The sequence below is a fragment of the Cyprinodon tularosa genome, unplaced genomic scaffold (assembly GCF_016077235.1).
Source record: "Cyprinodon tularosa strain WSP-4 unplaced genomic scaffold, ASM1607723v1 ctg371, whole genome shotgun sequence".
Taxonomy (NCBI): Eukaryota; Metazoa; Chordata; class Actinopteri; order Cyprinodontiformes; family Cyprinodontidae; genus Cyprinodon; species Cyprinodon tularosa.
The window spans coordinates 550,137-571,326 of record NW_024039087.1 but is presented as its reverse complement, the minus strand read 5'-3'; the positions used below and the strand labels follow the sequence as shown (position 1 = coordinate 571,326).

At 37.9% G+C, this 21,190-nt stretch overlaps 2 protein-coding genes across 5 annotated transcripts in view; one reads left to right on the top strand and one right to left on the bottom strand.

Moving 5' to 3' along the window:
* Positions 1–8,814: 8,814 nt before the first annotated feature.
* spock1 (SPARC (osteonectin), cwcv and kazal like domains proteoglycan 1) overlaps positions 8,815–21,190 on the top strand; it is a 197,459-nt gene continuing 185,083 nt past the window's right edge. For all 4 annotated transcript variants that reach the window (XM_038296537.1, XM_038296535.1, XM_038296536.1 and 1 more), the window contains exons 1-2: positions 8,815–8,977; positions 9,430–9,567. In XM_038296537.1, coding sequence (XP_038152465.1) covers positions 8,831–8,977; positions 9,430–9,567 — 285 coding nt within the window. In that variant the 5' untranslated portion in view covers positions 8,815–8,830. The remainder of the gene's footprint in view (positions 8,978–9,429; positions 9,568–21,190) is intronic.
* LOC119790826 (protein NYNRIN-like) lies at positions 15,931–19,394 on the bottom strand. The gene is made up of 2 exons (XM_038296533.1): positions 17,048–19,394; positions 15,931–16,422 (listed from the first exon to the last, which is right to left on the bottom strand). The coding sequence occupies exon 1, from the start codon at positions 19,391–19,393 to the stop codon at positions 17,258–17,260; it is 2,136 nt and encodes a 711-aa protein (XP_038152461.1). The 5' UTR covers position 19,394; the 3' UTR covers positions 15,931–16,422; positions 17,048–17,257.

The following is a 21,190-nucleotide window of genomic DNA, read 5'->3' as shown; positions in this document are numbered from 1 at the left end:
TGTCCACTGTAATATATAACACCATACAACTTTTTACCGGACTACAACAGCACTGTCTAAAAAAGCAAGGATATTCAATGAAGAACCATCTAAATGTTTTTTTTTTTTTTACTTAGGTTATGTCATGTTTGCCTTAATGTGTCTGGCCAACATGCAGATGGAAGATTTTTTATTTTTATTTGTTCTTGAATTATGATTTCCACTTCAGTGGATTAGAATGAAATGTATCAAAATACAAAATGTTAATAAATCAAAGAATACATTGTTTGAAAATGTGTGCTATTGCTCTTTAAGTAAGGCCCCATCCACACAAAGTCAAACCCTGGCCTAAATTCACAAATTTTTCACCAAACCAGCCTCTCATCCATACGAAGCCGGCGTTTCGGGGGTCTGTAAACAATCTTTTTTTTATTAAGCCTTCAGAGTGGGAAGATTTTGAAACACTGTTTTCGCGGTTCCATATTTAAGCTCTGACCGCATTTTTTTTCTTACACGCATGCGTCATAGCGTCGCCTCTATACACGCATGCGCGACACAGTATCACAACAACAATGGCGCCGTACTGTGTTGAATGGTTGCTGCTCATGCTAATCACCCTGCTGTCGGGCTTACAACTGAATCTTCTTCTTCTGGAATATCTCCAGGAAGAAGCAGCAGTTCCACTTCATCATCTGTCCAAACCAGACTTGTACATGTTCGCCCATTCGTACTTGCCGCCATCTTTTCGATTTGGCTCTTCTTCTAGGGGTTTTCCGGTTTGGTTGTTGTATAAATATTACTGCGCATGCCCAACATTTCGTTGCCTGTTTTCGCCTATTTTTGCTTTGGCACCACAGCGCCACTTACAGGCCTGGCATACATTTTGCAGCGTTTTCATGCATTCATGTGGTCGATCACATTTATTTTACGTCTCCGTTTTTGAGACAAACGTTCTGGAAAATATTAGCGTTTCGTGTTCGTTTTGACTTCGTGTGGACGGGGCCTAAAAGTTACTGAAACGTTACTGTTACTTTGTAGAACAACATACAATATGTAATTTTAAATTATGCATATTCAATAAAAATGTCCACAAATTGATATCCTGTGGAATGCTTTTTAAATAGTTAATAGAATAAACACAAAGCAAAAATAATAATAATAATAATAATAATAATAATAATAATAATAATAATAATAATAATAATAATAATAATAATAATGTTGCATTGTAAACTCTATCTATCTTAAAAGGGTTGATCTTTAACCTATGGCCTCAGTAATTCTTAGACAGATTTTAATTTTGGTTAAAGGTAACTAATGCAACCATTAATAACCCAGTAAATTTATATCAAGTAGCCATTTGTGTCATTCTGAAGTAGCTGTGTGGCTCAAAAAGGTTGATGACCCCTGGTCTAAATATTTCATTGGGCATAATCATGTGTGATATAGACAGCCTTTTATAAAAACTGAATATGATGGACAAATCTCCAAACAATGCTGTTTCAAAACAGGTAATCCTGTAAATGTTAACGTTTTCTTTGCTTGATTCTCTGTTACTGTCGTCCTCGTTCACATATTTCTTGGTAACCAGTGAGGTCTTGATTTTTATAAAAATGTTGGATTTTACTATGCATTTGCCAAAGTCTTGTTACAGATAAGGTCCTCAACATACTTATCATATGACATGTCTCACACAATGTGCTGGATATCTATTAGAGATAAAAGTTCATGTATAGTGAAATTATACAATTATTAATCTCATAATTTGAGCTCTATGAGTCTGCAATAGAAATTAAGATTTGGACAAGGTTAGGCATCATTGGACCAGATTACTGTGTAAAATTTCTCAGTTGGTTAATTTTTGCAGTTACTCCCTCCTGAGATGCACTCTATTGACTACCTGAGTCATGATACCTGAGTGACCTTGTGTGTTGCCTCTTCAGTGCTACCCAGGAAGGAGGCCCCGTTTTTTCAGTGCAGGACTGCAATGCAGTGCACCTCTGTTCCTTTTAAGTCCTCTCAAACAGTGGGCTGCTGTAAAAAGATAACCTCTCAGTGTCATTGCTAGTTTTCTTTTTTTTTTTTTTTTTTACAACAAAGTGTTCTCTCAAGTCCTCTCAACTGCAGAAAAATCAGTTCAAACACTCAGGGATATTTGAATCGGAACACAAGACTAGATTTCAATGTTATTACAGAGTTAAATTATTTCAACTCAATATTTATATTCTGTATAATTCGTGAAACTATTTGATGTTCAATACACACTCAACTTTAGCTCTCACAGCTTTGATCCCTATCTGTCTGTTTGCCGTCTGTTGGAACAAACCCTCATTATTGATTTTTCTTTTTCCTTTCACTCATATATGTTTTACCTTGTATTCAGGTTATGCTTGAATGTTCTATATATGTCAGTATCAGCTAGTGAGGTATATGATTAGGTACCACATTGTTTGAGATATGTGGCATACAATCTTGAGCAGTCCTTCATTTTATACTTTGTTTAGTGTGGTGAAACCATAACACCGCTGATGCTTACCAACTTTGCCTCTTTGAGGGATTTTTTGTGCTTTTAAAATATTTTTTTTCTTGTCAAAGGCATCACTTGCATATTAAGCTTGGTTCACCATTTTAGATCACAAGTGTTCTGTTTCCCAATGATAGATTTAGCAATACATTCCTACTATATTTATCAAAAGCAACGGTGATACTATGCACAAAGACATCTGCCATACATTTAATCTATTAAAAGATAAATTAAATCTATATTTTTGATGAAAATCTTGAAGCCCTCTTTTCTTTTCTTTTTTTTTTTTTTACAATTAAGAAAAAAGTTACTTTCATCAGGGCCCCAGAAAACAAAAAATCATTTTTCATTGGTTTTTAAGTAAAATGTGACAAATCTTATTGTTTTTCTCTAGTTGCCTTAGGATATGATAAAAAAAAAAAATTAAATATGCCCTTTTCACTTTCATATTTGCTGGATATTTGCTTGCTTAAAGCTTTAAAGAGTAAAAAAAAAAATACAATTTCAGCACCACAGACAGCTCCTTAGCCAACAACACTTTCAGCAAGGCCAACAATTTCCTCTAATGACCCCCCTTCGAGAGACATAGACAGGTATTGGGTATTGCAGGCTAACATAGAACCTAAACGACCCCCATTCCTAAGGGGTGGACCCGTTCTTCTGGTTCAAATTGCATGTTTTCTAAGCCAAAACAAGGCTTTGCTTTTTGGTCCTACCTATAAAGCCTCAAACTCAACGCTATTTCTGACATTTTCGATTGAAAAAGCTTCCTGGATGGGAAGCAAAACTTCTTCAAACTTAAAAGAAAAGTCCAGTGGATTGCTTTTTAACTTTTTTGGATCAACACTGACCTACCACATGTGTACAGTATAGGTTCTGCTGCCCATTATTAAAAAAATAAAATAAAATAAAAAAATAAAAACAGCCAGGATGCTTTAAGCTATTCTTTTAGTTACTGGCTTGGATAATAAATCTATAACTTGAAAGTAGTCACTGAGTTGTGTGATTACATGAGATAAAAAGTCCATTGCGCCATAATATCAATTGACATGACACAGTTTCACATATTTTACCACAGGATCACAAATGTATTGCTTTCACTGCTGTTATGCAATTCTAATAGCAGATTATGAATATATTAAATAATTGATGATGGAAGGTATAGTTAATTAATGGGCCAATCAAAACCAAGGTAAAAACAAGTAATGATTAGCTAAATGATTAGAGCCAAAATCTGCTTGCTAACTACAGTTCTTTAGTCTGTTAAAATCCAGCTGTCTTTTCCAACAATGGATTAAACCATTTAGACTATGGTTATCAGCAGAGCTTTTAATCACCAGCCAAAGGTCATTTTAGCTTTTTTTCTTCAAGTATTAACCAAAAGCAGTGGATCTGGCTCTGAGTGATGAATTGTTTACTGTTACAAATAATCACAGAAAACCAGAGTTAAAATATTGATATCTTTATTATCTAATAATTCCTCTAACAGTATTATTATATTTAATAACCATGCAAACACTAGACACTACTGAAAATAAACACAAGATAAATGAAAGGTTAATAAAGGGGAGGAAAGCGGGTCTGAGAGTTCTTAATGAATTAATGCGTTTAGGAATGTCCTTTTAAAAAAGCAGCATGTAACTCTTAACAACAACTGACGCAGGGATCTAAAATGACTTTCAAACAGTAAATTTCCTTTGGTTTTATAGGGAAAAATAAATAAATAAATTGAAATAAAGCAGCATTGAAAACAAGTGGACTGGCTCAGATGACACCAGAATGCCAGGCAACAAAGTGGGCACCTTAGCTAACCTGTAGCTAGGCTAGAACAAATGGTTGTAAAACTCACAAAAAGTTATTTTTAACCCAGAGTAAGTTACCAGAAAAATAATAATCCAGAGCGTAGAAATCAGAGAACAGAAACCACTAAAATCTCCATGAAACCACCTACAGGGGGATGAGGATGTCTGTCCAAGTTTACAGGGATTGATAAAACACTCCTTAATAGTTTTGCTCTAGGATTCTAGTTCAACAAAGGTGTTAGTAGTGAGTGTAAGATTTGATCCTGTTCTTTGGCTGCTCTGAGAATGTAGAGTCTGAGTTTCTTGTAGATGGCTGTGATGACCTGTCCAAAGGTGCATTATGTGGAGCCACTCATGTGAAACAGTTTTCAAGCTAAAGTTACACACATAAAACTCATTTAGATGCTGTCCATCACACACTGCTGCCCATGTTCAAACATCATCTGCATCTTCTCCTGTTTCTAAATACACCTACACACATCCACAAACTCAACTTTAATCTTGTTTCATCATTTTGTTTTCCTCCTCTTTGCCTTCTGTCTTTTCCTTTCACCATCTGCACCATCAGTGTGAGGAATCTATAGCTGTAAACTCACTGCTGGGATGGGCAGTGTTCCCCCTTCCATTGTTTCATAGGTTTTAATCTTAAAAGTGGTTAACCCTAAAGCGTCTCCTGTGTTTTATCTCCCTAGAAAAGAAAAAAAAATGTGGAAATAAACTGAGTTTAGCCTTAACTTAAATGTGGTAAACATGTTAGAAAAAATTAAATACATGAATAAATACAATACCGTACATACATTTACATACAATCAGCAACAATAAAAAGTAAAGGACATATAAAATCGAAATGCATAGTGGATAATTGGATACAAGCATTAAATGTTTATTTCTATTAATAGTTTATAATACATGAAATATACCTTGAAAAGGCCATGACTTACTGAAGAAGGCTTTTTCTTTCACTCCAAATTATGTTCTTAAGCTTTGTATTTGCTCTTGAGTAAACGTAAAACCTTTGATACTTGGCACATGGTTAATTTTTACTTAGTAAAAAATGAACAAAACAATTCAATTCAATGTTTAACTTACATTTTTTGTATAAATTAGGAATTGCATTTAATACAAGATTCACCTCTAAAAACAGATTCTACATTTGACTGTCTTTCACAGCTCCAAATTGACCACCTAAAGTGTTAACTTATAAGCTGCTTATCTGCTGTTTCCATTAAGTCTGCCACATAAGCTCCTGCTTGTACTTCATAGTACAAGGGGACTTACCAAGGAAAGCACTCATACCTAGAGGAGGTGTATTTTCAGTGTCTTTTTTGCAGACCTTCAACTCAATTTTTCATGAATCATGGAGTTAGGGCTGTGGTATGTCATACAGTAGGGAAATGGTTAATAGTATACTTCACTTGTGCAATATGGAAATATAAATCAGTGTTATTTTGCATTTAATTTCTACATTTTGAATTCTGATGTAGATGTATTGGGTTTTAGAGAAATAATCCGACTCAATCTTTATCTTCAACCTATTGTAATATATAGGTATGTTGTGTTCAAACAGTAGTGAGAAAGAAAACTGCAAAATCACTGGCACTGGAACTTTGACTGTAAAAAGCAACATCTTTTGTACTACTGGTTCTTAGGCATTAAAAGGAAAATAGAAAATATCTGACGTAAATCCTATTTTTAGTGTCATCCCATACAAAATTATTAAATTCAACTATGTTATTTAATTTGCTAAGAAACAGCACACCTTATCATTGTGTTAATACAAAATCTGTTCTTGACTTAAAATTAGGACTCCTTTCCACCGGTCCCTACTTAGTTTTAATAATATTCTACCTACTTTAGTCGTTTTCATTGATAAAATGTATGCTGAATTTTTACTATCTTTAGTACCTGCTTGAATATGGTTCCAACCTTGCTAATTTATGCTCTAAACAAGACATTACTGTAAAAGGCTGTCAGCCACTGACTAGGGGATTTTGTCAGTCATTGTACACTGTATGGCTACTACAGTGAGGGAGGATTAAGACGTGTTAGGTTACCCTGATACATCCTCTCTCTACTTAACCATGGTGTCTCATCTTTCCACCTGCAGCCCTTTCTGACTTCCTTTTTTTAATCCAAGTCTGACAAAAGACTGCATTTGTCTCACTTTTTGTCTCACTTTTTGTTCTCTCTTTTATTTTTATTCTTGCTGGATTCATTTGTAGTCTTAGAGAATTTCTTGAATTGTGTTAAACTTGAAAGTAGTTATTGTCTCATTAGGTATTATTATAAAAGGAAAATCTTTTCATCCTATCAATTTCAAGGATACCTCTGGACAATCTCATTTGGCTGCAAAGCTATAGCATTCACCCTCTCCCTATAGAACCCAAAAACTGTGACTTCCTACCAATTAGAAATGTAGCATCTGAGCTAAGAGCGGGCATCTTTCTTAACCATGAGATTAAGCCTAGTTTCTGGAAAAAACATGCATTGTATAAAAAGGAAGTGGGGACAGTCCCCACCAATATTCTCCACTTTTTTCCCCCCTGCCGCTCATTTACTTTAGCCAAAGGTAAAAGAGGTTGGGTGCAGCTTTCTGTGTTCAGAGCGTTTTGAGTCAGTGTTTTTTTTCCTCTCTCCCACTGCTCCCCCTATCCCGCCTCTTGGTTTAACATAATTGGATCTGTTGCTTTGAGACACCTGATTTGCGGTCGCATTTCACTGCGTACAAAGTAGCTACGTGGTTGGAGGAGAGACACACAGCAGCACTCATTGAAATTAACCAGCAACTACTTTGACGTTAAAGTAAAAGTTAGGAGACAGGTTGGTTAAAAAACATTAGAGATGCCACAGAAAAATCTGTTTGGTAGACATATGGAGCTTTTTCAGCTAAAATGGCAACAGAATGTAAGTTTACACAAGTTAGTATTATAATTCAAGAAGCTTGAGAAAACAGTTTGTTCTTCTTTACCAGTTAAAAAAACCTTGACTTCTCAGAGGACCATGACTCACGGTGCAGGTTAAAATAAACATGTTTTCTTATTGTACAGACAGAATCTGACTGTAGAGCTTCTACATATCCTGAAATTTGGTTTCTGGCATCATTATATTTGTAAAGAGGTTCATAAATCTTTTTAAACAGAGCACAGAGAGAAACAGGGAGAGCTGCAGATTTAAAGGTGAAACAGAATTACTGGGATATGCAACATGCAATAAAATATATCGCCAATTTTACCACAAAGTTTACATGAAAAATATGCTATGCTATATTTAAAATGCAGCATATCCAGATTTTTCTAGATGGATGGATGGATGAAATTGAAATTGTACTTCTAAGGATGCATGATGTATCGATTTTGGCATTGGAATGGGCTGTTATTCTTTATTTTTTCATACATTAATGTTTTTGGGCCCTTTATTTGTAATGCGCCAAAAGGCATCTTTCCAACATCTATAAATATAAATAGCAGTGTGTTATGGTTCTCTTGTGTTCTCAACAATAGGAAAGCATTCAATAAAAATATGTTTGAACTCATTTTTGGAAAATACAAAAACCTAATGAAAGCATTCGGGTCGAGTAACTGTAGGTCCATCAGCCCTCACCCTTAGATTGTCCCCCCCAACTTTAATTAAAAAGTTACACCCTTGGATGGATGCATGGATGGATGGATGGATGGATGGATGGATGGATGGATGGATGGATGGATGGATGGATCGAAACAGCTTTTGATGAGACCATTTACACAGCACATTTACACAAAATAAACGGTGTAAAAAGACGAAAGTAAGGGACAATTCTTACTTTTGGTGTTTGATATCAATCAAAATCATCCATAACAAAACTCCTCTCCCAAAGCATGTGTGCATCAGCAAAGGAAATAGTGATAACAGCCAGAAATGCTACAACAGAAAAACCTGTCATGTGAAACTTGGGGAAATAGGACTGCACTGAGTTACCGCTCCCCCTCCCCAAAATAAGTCAATAGAACTGAACAGATTTAGTACAGAGGAGTGGTTTCCATTATTCTTACTTGTCCAAAACATTGACACAGGCATTAGAGCAGTGACTTCACTGGAAAAGTGTTAAAATGAAAAAGAGAGTGATTACAGAGAGAGAGAGAGAGAGAGGGGGGGGGGGGGGGTGTCACTAATTAAATATTCTTTTAAAACGACATTCCCAATATTTTGACGTAGTTATGAATGAGGGTTAGTTTTAATTTAAATTAATATTTTTCTTAGCTGCCTCTGTCTATGCTTTTAAAATGTAATTTAATGAAAAGAAATTCAAATTGGCACCTTGTTATTTTTATTTATAATACTTTTACAAACGCCGTAAATTGTTTAAGAGATGCGCGTGCCTAAATCAGAATTGGTGTTCGCCCAGAACAGGACTTTGACATGCCTCCAAAATCCTGCCCTGGCTTTGGTGTGAACGTAAAAAAAAACAGCTGAAAATCAATGACATGGCGAGAGCTGAGGGGAGAGAGAGGGAGACAGAGGGGGAGAGGGAGTGAGGAGGCGGTGTCTGATGACCGAGGAGGAGGAGAAAGCTCCCTGCTCCGCTTCGCCCCCCAGTCAGTCCCTCAACAATCAGCCGGCTGCTATCGGGAAGAGATCTCTCTGCCGCCTTGGACTTATTTTCATTTCCAGATCGGACACCGAAGCACTGTCCCAGGTTAGCAACCAACTGCTTTTTGAACCTGATCGACTTGATAAAAAAAAATACAAATTTTACAAAGACAGTTTCAGGCTGATGGAGAAAGCAGAGAAAAAGCCAAGACAAAGCTCTGAGGGGGCGGTAATTGTGTTGACGCCGTTAATTGCTTCATAGAAAAAGGGGATGGGAGCGCTGGGTGTAATTGTTTGCCCCATCTGCCGCGGTGACAACTCTCCAGTGTTTATAATCCGATTAGACAAAAGATAAGCAGTTTATAGAAATTATCTCACTACTTCCAGATATAAACTGTAATTATGTTTTGCCGTTAAGTTTTTATTATTATAAGTAATTGATCGTGGAAAGTAATTAATTCAAGTGATACATTTGACTTTTTTCCTTATAGTCTTCACTTTTGCTGCATCCTCAGCATGTGTTTTTCGTGTCAGCCTCTTTTCTCTTTCTGCTTGCAGAAGATGCTCTCCTTTCCGCTACCTGCCTTGGCTCTCTTGCTGATCACAGACGCGGCAGTGCACGGTATCAGTCATGAGAAATGGCCTGGCACCGTGGCTCAGAACAACAAGGATCGATCCTGGAACAGATTCAGAGATGTGAGTTGCGCTTTGGAAAGAACGAACCCAACTTGTCTCTAAAATGAGCATATAATTAGAACCATTGTGCGTAAAAGCGCGCATGTGGGTTTATCTTTGGCAATGCCTGCATCTGTGTGTGTAGGTAAGCACATCACCCTTGATGCACCCAGTGAGTACTTGAGCTCTTTCCAGCGGGCATAATCTAAGGTGACCAGATTTCTGAAATCAAATCTGGGGACATTTCTTGCTCGTGGATAAAAATCAATACATTTTATCGAGATGAAATTAGGAAATGGGGACAGTAATGGTTTCATATATTTTTACATATTTATTAATATTTAAACAACAAAAATCAAGTGTAAAAGCCAGGAATGTGCCTTTCCAAACGTTTAGTGTATCCTAAGATTAATAACATGAATAGTGTTATTAGTAGAAAACTAGAACTGTGTCTCTGGGCTGGGGCAAAGTGGTGGGGGTGGGAGCGGAGGGGTCAAGGGTCATTAGCAGGGCTTTCCAATTTTGTCGGGCCCAAAGAGCTCTGCCGCCTCCTAAGGGGAGAGTGACATGAGGAAAAGAAATTTAGAAAAGTAAATACAAACATTTATTCTATGCCTGTGGCTGTCTGTTGAGACAGTTTCCCCACCTCTTCAAAAAAGTGCAACAAATACTTATTCTGTTTACATCTACTGTACATGCCTATAAGAAATATTTTTTTCTTCATTAACATAAAAAACAAGTAGTAGTCAAGCCTGCAGGTAAAGGTTCATATATGTTTCTTACTGTCACCTAGCCACATCAGGGGCCTGTGTGTCTCAAAGTAGCAGGTTCATTTTTCCTACTAACCTGAGTATACAGCCACTCTGTGTTCCACAGCATACTTTGCACACTACATCACTCAATATGTTAGTTTATCACTCAAATCATGTCAACGCTTTATCACTTGAACTTTATTAATACATATTATACATTTTAAATATTTGAAACAGAAATATTAACTGAACAGGGTCTGAGGCAGTGGCCCTGGTAATTTGGGTAAAATAATATAAGAGAAGACATAGCAAGTAAAAAGCAAAATAACCTTTTTAAATATCTTAAACAAGTTTAACCATTGAACAGCAGAATAGGCTTAACATCAACACAATGTATATAATCCAAGAATAGTCCATATTTATAAACAGCAATAACATATACATATATAATTTCCCAATGGAAATTCTGATTGTAATTTCTCCGTAAAATGACACTTCCTCTTCTTTGAAAGAGCCATCTGGTCATTCAGTCTTGTCTGTTTTCTTCCCTCTCCACCTTCGCTTTTGTTTCTAGCCCTCTTTTGACTTCTGCCTGCTCTCTGCTTTACTCCTCAAAGTAAATTTTTCTCCCTTCTTGTCAACCGTTTTTTCTATCAGAGTTCCTAGATTCCTCCTCTCTCATTCAATCTCCTTTCTGTCTTTCTATCTTCTTCCTCACTCCTCCAGCATCAATCTTACATTATTCTAAAACAGAGACATTATATAATCAAAATCACCACCAAAACAAATTAGGATGTGCAACATGAAAACTTATTATTATTAATATCTCATCTAAATACTAAAAATGCTAATTACCACAATATTAGGAGCTACAAGCAAAAACCACATATTAAATAAACATTAAACAGGTGGTTATCTCTTCCTCCATCATTCTCAGATCATGTAGATCTTGTCTTATTCAGTTCTCCTGTTACTGACTCCTATTTTTTCACAAGGAACGTTCATATATATCCAAACTGAGCAGTAAAAAAGCACACCAAAAACTGGAAGTCTATGCTCATAAATCACAACCATAAATCATCAAAACAAATTGAAATAACTCTACTTATAATAACTATCTGAAATATAAACTAAAGGTCACCTATCCATTCTAAATCATCTTTATACAAACCCTTGTTGATCCCTGGAGAACCAGCGTACCAGATTAGCGCTTTACAAGGAGTTTTCAATCATTTTGCTACATTTTAACCCAGCGTCTTTTACTCATGCTCAACTCGTGGTCTTGTCTTACTTTTTATTATTTTTTTAACCTGGACACAAACCAAACATTCATCACAAGATCAGCCCGATCAGAATAAAATAAATTGATTAACACACTTACCATCACTCAGCGTAGCTCCCCATCAGTTGCCACAGGTTGTAAAAAACGAACTTCCACTTCTTCTTCTTCTTCTGTTTTAAAAGTGATGCGCTCTTCTTCTTCTTTGTGTTTTAATGGCAGCTGACATCCAAACGGATCATTACCTCCCTTCTAGTGGTGCGCTCTGTTCCTTACCTTTATGTTATCAGCAGCGCAACCAGCTACCGTAATACCTATTTTTGCGCGCAACAGCTCTACCGTAATAACAGTCTACACGCAACATTTTCCGCCTCGGTAAAATCGGGGACATTTCCGGGGACAGCTTTAGCCGGGGACAGGTGGTCCAAAACGGGGACAGTCCCCGGAAATCGGGGACGTCTGGTCACCCTAGCATAATCCCCCTTGTAGAAACCCAGCAGGTTGGAACCCTGCTTGAAACCCAGTCAGACTTTTAGACAAACACCCTTACTCTGCTGCACATGGTGGAATAATTTGCTCCTGCTCTGAATAATCGAGTTGTTTTCTCCCTAAACTGCCTGATTTCCCTCACCAGTATTGGTATGCTGACATGTTATCCGTTTTTCCTTCCATTTGTTCATATTAAATAACTTCATACTGCAGAAAATGAAGGATATTTACAAGAAGCAAAAAACCCATTTCAAGTGACTTGGAAACTTCTTGCAATTTGAGAATTTTTATTTTTAAGACTTCTATGTTTTGTTATGGAGCTTTATAAAGCCCTTTGCAGATGAGCCCTCTCTTGGGTATTCACTGATGGAGAACCACAGATTATTGAATAGGAAATATTGGACTTTGACTTGTACTTTCTTATTCTTGAATATGTTATAATCTTCAGCTTTAAAGTAAATCCTTTCCCACTGTCTTGTGTGTTGTTGCACAAACAAGTTTTCTTCCCAGTATTAAGCCAAATCCATTTTCTGATAATCTCTGACCAGTTTGACAGCATGATGCTACCACCTCTGTGTAACCATGATGAGAGTGTGGTTAGTAGCCATGTTTCTGTTCAACTGAAATGCGAATTTTAAGTGAAGTTTTATAAGTAAAAAAAAATTAAATGGGATTTTGCGGTGCTTTAATTTGGTTTGATTTGGTTTAAATAACAAAGCACTGCAACGATATTGTCATCATATGCCATTACGCTAGCCTGACGTAGTCCGACTCAATTCTAGTCAGAATATGAGTCTGATACTGCTCCATAGAGCTGTGATTATGGGGCGTGTTTCGAACGAACCAGGAAAAAAAATGCCTCTGCACTCAATTGGATAGACCTACAACCAATAAGAGCAACGGAGTGCGTGACGTATGTTAAGCGAGGCATAGTTGTTGTCCACAAAAATCAAAGCGTGCAGTTTCGCGTTTCTCTGTTCCTCTTTTAAAATTAATTTGCTGTCTATATCTTCTAGAACAGACCTAATAGCAGAATCTACTCACCCAAACTCTCCAGCGGCAGCCATTATTGTTGTCACCCTAGCGCGCTTTGGTCACGTGGTTGATTACGTTACTGTTGATCATCTGTCCATCATCGTATAAAGTCCGCCCTGACAATTTGATTGGATCGCCTGACAGTGGGCTTTAATACTCGCGCTACTATGGAGCAGAGCCAGACCGAACTTCCCCGAACTCAAACCTTGTGGGCGGGACTAAGTTCTGACTGGCACCCAGGCTACCATTACGCATAGCTGTAAAAAACAGGAAGTACATGCAACCATCTAGCACTGATCACGGATCAGTAATTTAGGACAGCTTTAATGAATGTGTTGTAATCAGGGAAGTTGTTCTTGTGTTCACATCATCTAGTGATAATGTAGCATTTACCATCTTGGCCAAAATATTTATTTCGTCTCCTCTGAGCATCTCTGTCTTCCATTTTTTTTTCTGTGTGTGTTTATATACAAAAGGTAATTGTTAGGGTATCATTTCAACATTTTTATTTTTTTTTTTGCCTTAGTATGCTTCAAGACCCTGAATAATATTTATATACAGTAAGCAACAAATAATGATACTTGTCCCAACAACAGATTTTCCCACTTGGGCTTTGGATCACTACAGCTCCTCTAGTGACACCTTGGGTTGTTTAAGAGTGAAGGGACAATTCCAAGTAATCCATAGTTGCATTTTCAGTAAACATCAATTTGCACAAATTTTAATTGGGAAAATAAATTTACTAAATGGATACGCTGTCATTTTGGAAAGAGAAAAATGGCTTTAGGTTGCGATGCAAAACTGCAATGGAAGCAAATTTTTTTTATTGCATGGGTCATGTGATCTGCAACTGGACATTACTGCTGCGTAAAAGAAAATGATGAAGAAGACAGGAAGTATTTGGAGGAGGATGGTGCCCACTAGCCGTGGTTGAAATATTGATAAATCTCATGTGCTAACATCTGCCACTGCCATGTCCTTTTCAAAGTTAGTCTGTGAGCAAATGTATTCACATACAATTTTATTTGTATTTATTTAATGGAAATTGCAAAACTTTGCATTTTCCAATTATGGAAACAAAGCTGATGTAGAAGACTGAACATATAAAAACCTAATTTCCATTTTCTCCATCTAATGTTGTGACTTTACTACTTATGTTTTCTGTATTAATGAGGTTTTCTTATCTGTATTAGATATCGAAAATTTATTCCCCTAACTAGTAAATCACTGCCATACACAACTCACACAACCATTTTTTTTTTTGTCAAAAAGAAGCAGTAGTAAAAAATTGTAGTTATAAATGAAAAATCAGGCAGAAGCGATAAGAGTTTGCAGGTAGTGTCGATCTCCCCAAAAAAACTACTGGATCAGCTTTTCTGATTGGCTGACGCTCCGACGTCATGCCGGAGTTTATATTTTTTGTTAAGTCGGGTTCTGTGTCTTAAGTAATGAAATATATAGCAAACAACATGGTGTTAGGGCTTGGTAATTTAGTACTTTTGCAATATAATAACTATTAAACAAAAACAATTTTAGCAACCGTAAGACACTGACCTTATCACTTCAGACCTTTAGGTGGTGGTGGTGATATGCTTAATAATTTGCAATTAGATGGTCTATTTGGTTTTTCCAGAGTGTTTGAAAGTGTTTCAGATTTTCTTCCTCTTTAGCAGCCTTTTTTAACACATTTCTAGATCTACATTGGATACCGTATGTTTGAGCTATTTAACTAGTTCTATTAATTTACAGATTATATGAACCTTTTTGGAACATTTAATGCTAATATTTGATAAAGTAATTCGACATGAACTTAAAGCTATGACTATGAGGTCCATATAAGCGCTGGTCATTTAATTTTAGTCTTTGCAAAAAAAAAAAAAAAAAAAAAAATAGAAAAACAAATTAAAATTAGTTATGTTTTTTGATTCCAAAAGAGAAAAAACGAAAATCAAACACAGTTTCAGAGATTCTTTCCCAATTCAACCCCTTGCCTCTGTGTTTTGTTTTGGTAGTGATCCAGAATCAGTCATTACTCTGGCAAAGAGAGACGCTACACCATTTATTTTGGTCAGATATGTTTTTTATTAGTTATTTTTGCTAATTTGACGATTTTATTGTCATTCTATGAATACATTGTATTAAAATTGAAAGTTCTCATATATATATCTCTTATATTGAAAGATCTCATAGACTGCCTTCAGGCTCCCACACCCTGGCCAAGAGAGTTACTCTTTGCAAATTAGCTGTGTAGCTCAGCTGTTGTGTGGACATGCTTGGCATTTCTGCCATTTCGAGGTAGAGCAGGTTTCTTGCCCAAAGGTCGTTCATACAGTAATAACAATAACGAGTAGGAAGATTTATTGGGAGTGTCCACTGATTGCATTGTATTAATATGCTTTAGTATTGTATCACATCCATAGTGCTGAAAGGGGGGGGGGGGGCTGAATTAAGAAAGGATGTTTAGATTTGTATTTTAATTGTCCTCTTTGTTACGGAATTAAAAGATGAGTCTGTTGCTTGTTGCTCGAATTTAGAATGTTTTTTTGGTAGTTTTTTTTTTTAATAGCACACCGCCAGCAAGTACTTTGTCTCCATTGTTTAGAGTATTGGCCAATGATGCTTGCAAAGCTGTCTCAAAAACCGGTTATCCAGCAAGTAGAGTGCATTCTGTGTGTCCTAGGCTGAAAGGCATATGAGGAGATCCTGCAAGGACAGTTTCTGTTCAATTTACTTGGCATGATAGCATTTTCTGTAAATATAGTATAAATTCCAATGCTGTGTGTTACACCGCTAACTCCTTTATGATCACAAAAAAAGTTGTTTGTAACGCTTATTTAAGGCTAGGCGCCTGACTGCAGCCAGTTATAATAGGCACTCAGATAGGTTCGCCTATGGAGCCCGTGGGTGTGAACAAAATACCATTAGACCGAAGTATGTTTCAATTATTATATTCAAGTTTGAGTCTTTTTCAAATATATATATATAAAGGTATGCAATATTAATAATATTTATAACAACAGTGACTTCTTTTATGATATAACCAAAAATACGACAAGAAACAAAAACAAACAAACTCATCAACAAAACAATAAATCCTTATGTCACCCAAGAGTTTCCTTTTTAGTCCATTCATGAATCTAGAGTGATTCAACGGTTCATCAATCAATGTCTGATTGTTGTAGGGTTTTTCTTGTCCATAACCCAAAGCAAATAAGTTCAGAATGAGAAAGTAACTTGGTTCATGTAAATCCTACCGCGAAGCTGCGGTGATCCGGTAGCTCGCCATCTTGACGTGACACAGGGGGTGAAAAAAAACCTGACCTAAACAAGGTCATAAATAAAAATACAAATTAGCTATCATATTTAAACATTGTTAAAATGTTATTCAAAATAAATAAACATTCAACAATTACAACATAAATAAATAACTTCATTTCAATAAGTGGTTCTCATGAATTTAAATTAAAGATCGCGATCAGATTAAAGTTACCGGTACAAATCAAAGTAAAGTTACCGGTACAGATCAAAGTAAAGTTACCGGTACAGATCAAAGTAAAGTGCACTTTTTAAATTCCATCTAAGTTTAATTGACGCAGTCAATTAAACTTAATTGACTTCCATATCATTTCAAAAAAAGAATTGTTTTTTTCCTCTTATTCCTCACAAAAAAAAAAAATATGTCTAAGCCCAGAGTTCTGTAGGCTGTTAGCAAAATTTAATAAAAAGTAACTGAAACCGTCCTAAAAGGATGAATCTACAAAAATCAAAAGGCCTATTTAATATTTTAACAACATATAATCCATTCGGCCACAAAATTAACAAAAGAAAATGACCCTTAAATCAATAAATATACTTTTCAATCTTTAAATGCACAAATTTAGTGGGCGTGTCGCCACCGCATTTCTATTTCTAAAGAAAAACAAAATACGTAAATTAAACGACTCACCGTCGAGCGGTCGACAGAAAACACTCAGTTAAATCCTTCGGCCGTCTTAGTAAGCCTTGATCCAGCCGTATTCTTCTATTAGTTTAGAAGACGCCGAGACGAGCAGCTAGCCACAGCGACAGCAGCAACAGCTATTCAGATCTGAGTCACCTGTGACCCGGAACTTAAAGGGTGCTATCAATTTGACCCGCCAAAATAAAATACGGGTTCTTATTTTATGCAGGTTACACCCTCCCCTCCTGATCCCATGTACGTCCTCGTACATGCACCAGGCTGGCAGCAAATGGGAGGCTGACTGGAGTACGGAGCAATGAACTGTTCTTCTTCATCTTCTTGAAGGGCGAAGGAGAAAGCAGAGCTCAAACCGTGAAGCAAAGCCTGAATGCTTTTCAGTAATGGTTTGCCAGGTTTAGTGTACTGTAATCGATCAGGTGGATTTCTTGTGCGGCTAGAACGTCTCAGAGGTTGGTCTTCACTGTCCAGAGATACTGAATCCACTGGTGAGTGAGGTTCTTCAGTATGGCTGGGAATGTCAAATATATCAGTTTCTTGTGTGTCATGTTCCGCATTGTCAGACTCTGGAGTATCAGGATCTGGAGAGAGTCTTCCTTCAGCTCTGGAGACTTCAGCAGGATTGAGTTGTTCAGAGTCAATTTCAGGTTCCTCACTCTCTACTGCTAGTTGTTCCTCTTTAACAGTCATAAGTTCCCCTTCCACAGGTTTGGGTTCATCATCCTCAGCATCACTGTCCTCTTCAGTTACAGGCACTGGAGATTGTGTGATGGGAACAAACTGTTCAGTTCCTGGGACAGACTGCTCGACAGGAGGCAGGTCAATATCAAGCGTAAATCTGACAGGTTCAAAAGATGATGGAATGTGCAAAGGTGGATCGACTAGTTCTTCCTCTGATGGACCCTCTTCATCATCAGGAGATACTGGAGAAAACACAGGAGATTTCCTTTTAGCTCTGGTAGGCATTTCTTCCTCAGGAAAAGGTAAGTATCCACATGGCAATAAAAGGTCTCGATGCAGGGTTCTTAGTGGTTTGTTCTGGCCTTCCGGTCTGACTGTGTACACAGGAAGATTGCCGGCTTTCTTCACAACAATATACACAGACGACTCCCACTTATCTGCGAGTTTGTGCTTCCCCCTTAGTCGCACGTTCCTTACTAGGACTCTGTCTCCAACATTTAGTTCTGATGCAGTAACTTTCTGGTCAAATTGGGTTTTGTTACGCTGCATCACTTTAGCTGAGTTCTTACTGGCCAGTTTGTAACTTTCCTCCAGGTGGGACTTTAACTTTTGCACATACTGTGTGTGGGAACAAAATCCATCCTCATTTAATGGCAGTCCAAAAGCTAAATCCACCGGTAGGCGGGGTTGGCGTCCGAACATCAGCTCGTATGGTGAGTATCCTGTGACATCGTTTTTTGTGCAGTTGTAAGCATGCACTAGTGGTTTTACAAAATCCGTCCAATGAGTTTTTTCTTTTTCAGATAATGTTCCCAGCATGTCCAGAAGCGTTCTGTTAAAACGTTCCACAGGATTTCCTCTTGGATGATATGGTGTGGTCCTTATTTTGTGAATGTTGGCCATTTTACAGAGTTCTCGGATGGTTCTTGATTCAAAATCTGGGCCCTGATCACTGTGCAGCTTTTCCGGAATGCCATAATGCATAAGGAAATTATCCCACAAACACTTAGCAACGGTCTTAGCTTTTTGGTTTGGAGTAGGCACAGCAATGGCATACTTTGTAAAGTGGTCTGTTATAACAAGGATGTCTTTGATTCTGCGATCCGGTTCTACAGAGAGGAAATCCATACACATCAACTCCAAGGGGTGAGTGGTTTTGATGTTGACCAAAGGTGCAGCTCGTTCTGGTAATGATTTGCGTCTCACACATCTTTCACAGGTTCTGATTTTATTGACAACATCAATAAACATCCTAGGCCAGTAGAAACGGGAACGGACTAAGTCTATAGTTCTGTCAATTCCCATATGACCCATTTGGTTATGCAGTTGGTGCAGCACAACAGCTCGATACCCCTCAGGTAATACTAGTTGGTACTTTGTTTCACTTCCCACTTGTCTCCTCCTAACGAGAAGGTTGTTTTGGAGCTCCATTTTATTTACTTCTCGGAGTAGAAGGGGCAGTTCAGGAAGTTCTTCCTTCACCGATGGTGATGGTGATTCTCCTCGTTCCAGCTGAGCTATGACATGGCGGATAACAGGGTCGTCACGCTGCTTAGCTGCAATGTCATCTGCTGAGAATCGAGGAAGTGAAGGGGAGCTGAACTGTTCATCGTCAGTAAAGCTGTCAGGTAGGCTGTTGACATGAGTGGTCATAGACAACAGCAGAGCGTGGTCAAGATGTGCACCTGGGCTATACACCAGGTGACGGGCACAAACTGCTTCGATGGTGTGCTGATCAATGGAAACATAATCTGGTTCGTTGAGGTGATGCTGAACGAACTTCAGGACTCGTTCATGTTCCTTCCGGGAGGTAGGATCATCAGACAGCTCACCATGAGGTCGTCGAGACAATCCATCAGCATCCATGTTCTGCTTTCCGGCTCTGTAGATGATCTTGAATGTGAATGTTGACAAAGCTGAAAGCCATCTGTAACCGGTAGCATCAAGTTTTGCTGAGGATAACAGGTAAGTCAGTGGATTGCTGTCTGTGACAACTGTGAACTGAGCACCATAAAGATAATCATTGAATTTCTCTGTCACTGCCCATTTCAGAGCGAGAAATTCCAATTTGTGAGCTGGATACTTGGATTCACTCCGCGAGAGACCTCTGCTGGCATATGCCACAACTCTGTTCTTTTCGCCCTGCTCCTGATACAACACCGCACCAAGACCGGTAGAACTGGCATCGGTGTGGAGTATGTAGGGTTTTTGTGGATCAGCAAATGCCAATACAGGGGCAGAGACTAATCTTTCGATTATGGTTTCAAAAGCCTTTTCACACACTGGAGTCCATCGTCCTCCAAATGGTGCCTTGGGGTTCAGGTAATTCTCTGGCCTAACCGTTGGCTTCAGTTTCTTCTGAGATGGCGGATAACCAGCAGTCAGGTCATGCAATGGCTTAACTATGGCTGAATATCCTTGGACGAAACGGCGGTAATATCCAGAGAAACCGAGAAAAGACCTCAGCTCTTTTAGGTTTTTGGGCACTGGCCAGGAGGTAAGTGTTTTGATCTTATCTGGATCTGTCTCAACACCATTCTGGGACACAACATGCCCCAGATACTTCACAGATGTTTGGAAAAACACACACTTCTCAACTGACAGCTTCAACCCAAAATCCTTAAGTTTGTTGAGAACTTTCATCAGGCGCTCTTCATGTTCTTCCAAGGTAGGTGCAAAAACGATTAAATCATCGATGAAAACCAAAACTTCTTTTAAATTTAAGTCTCCCATGCATTTTTCCATCAACCTTTGGAATGTACTTGGGGCATTGGTGACCCCTTGCGGCATGCGGTTGAATTCCCAAAACCCCAATGGACATACAAAGGCAGTTTTGGATTTATCCTTTTCCTCCATTTCAATCTGGTAATAGCCCGACTTAAGGTCTAACACAGTGAACCACTTTGATCCAGAAAGGGCAGAAAATGTATCTTCAAGCTTGGGTAGAGCATAGGCGTCCTTTATTGTTTGAAGATTTAGCTTCCTATAGTCTATACAGAGGCGTACACTGCCGTTCTTCTTGCGTACAACCACAATTGGAGAAGCAAATGGTGAATCAGACTCACGTATTACTCCGGAATCAGAAAGCTCTTGCAAATGCTTTCTTACAGCATCAATATCCTGAGGGTGGATTGGTCTTGGCCTTTGTTTGAAAGGAGTGGGATCAGACAACTTGATTTGATGTTTAACTTTGTCTGTCCGGCCGAAGTCCAGCTCGTGCTTTGCAAACACCTCAGGAATACTGTTGAGTTTCTGGATGATTCGCTGCTTCCATTCTGGAGATAAAGGTGAGTCTCCAAACTTGTATTGTGGTTGAGATGGTTGTAGGGACTCTGTAGACTGGGTTGAATTGTGGACTGTTTGCTCTTGTGAGATCACACTCTGGAAAGTGCTGATTTCTGCTATGACTGCTCGTGCTGGAATATGAATCTCATGGTTCGACTCATTGCT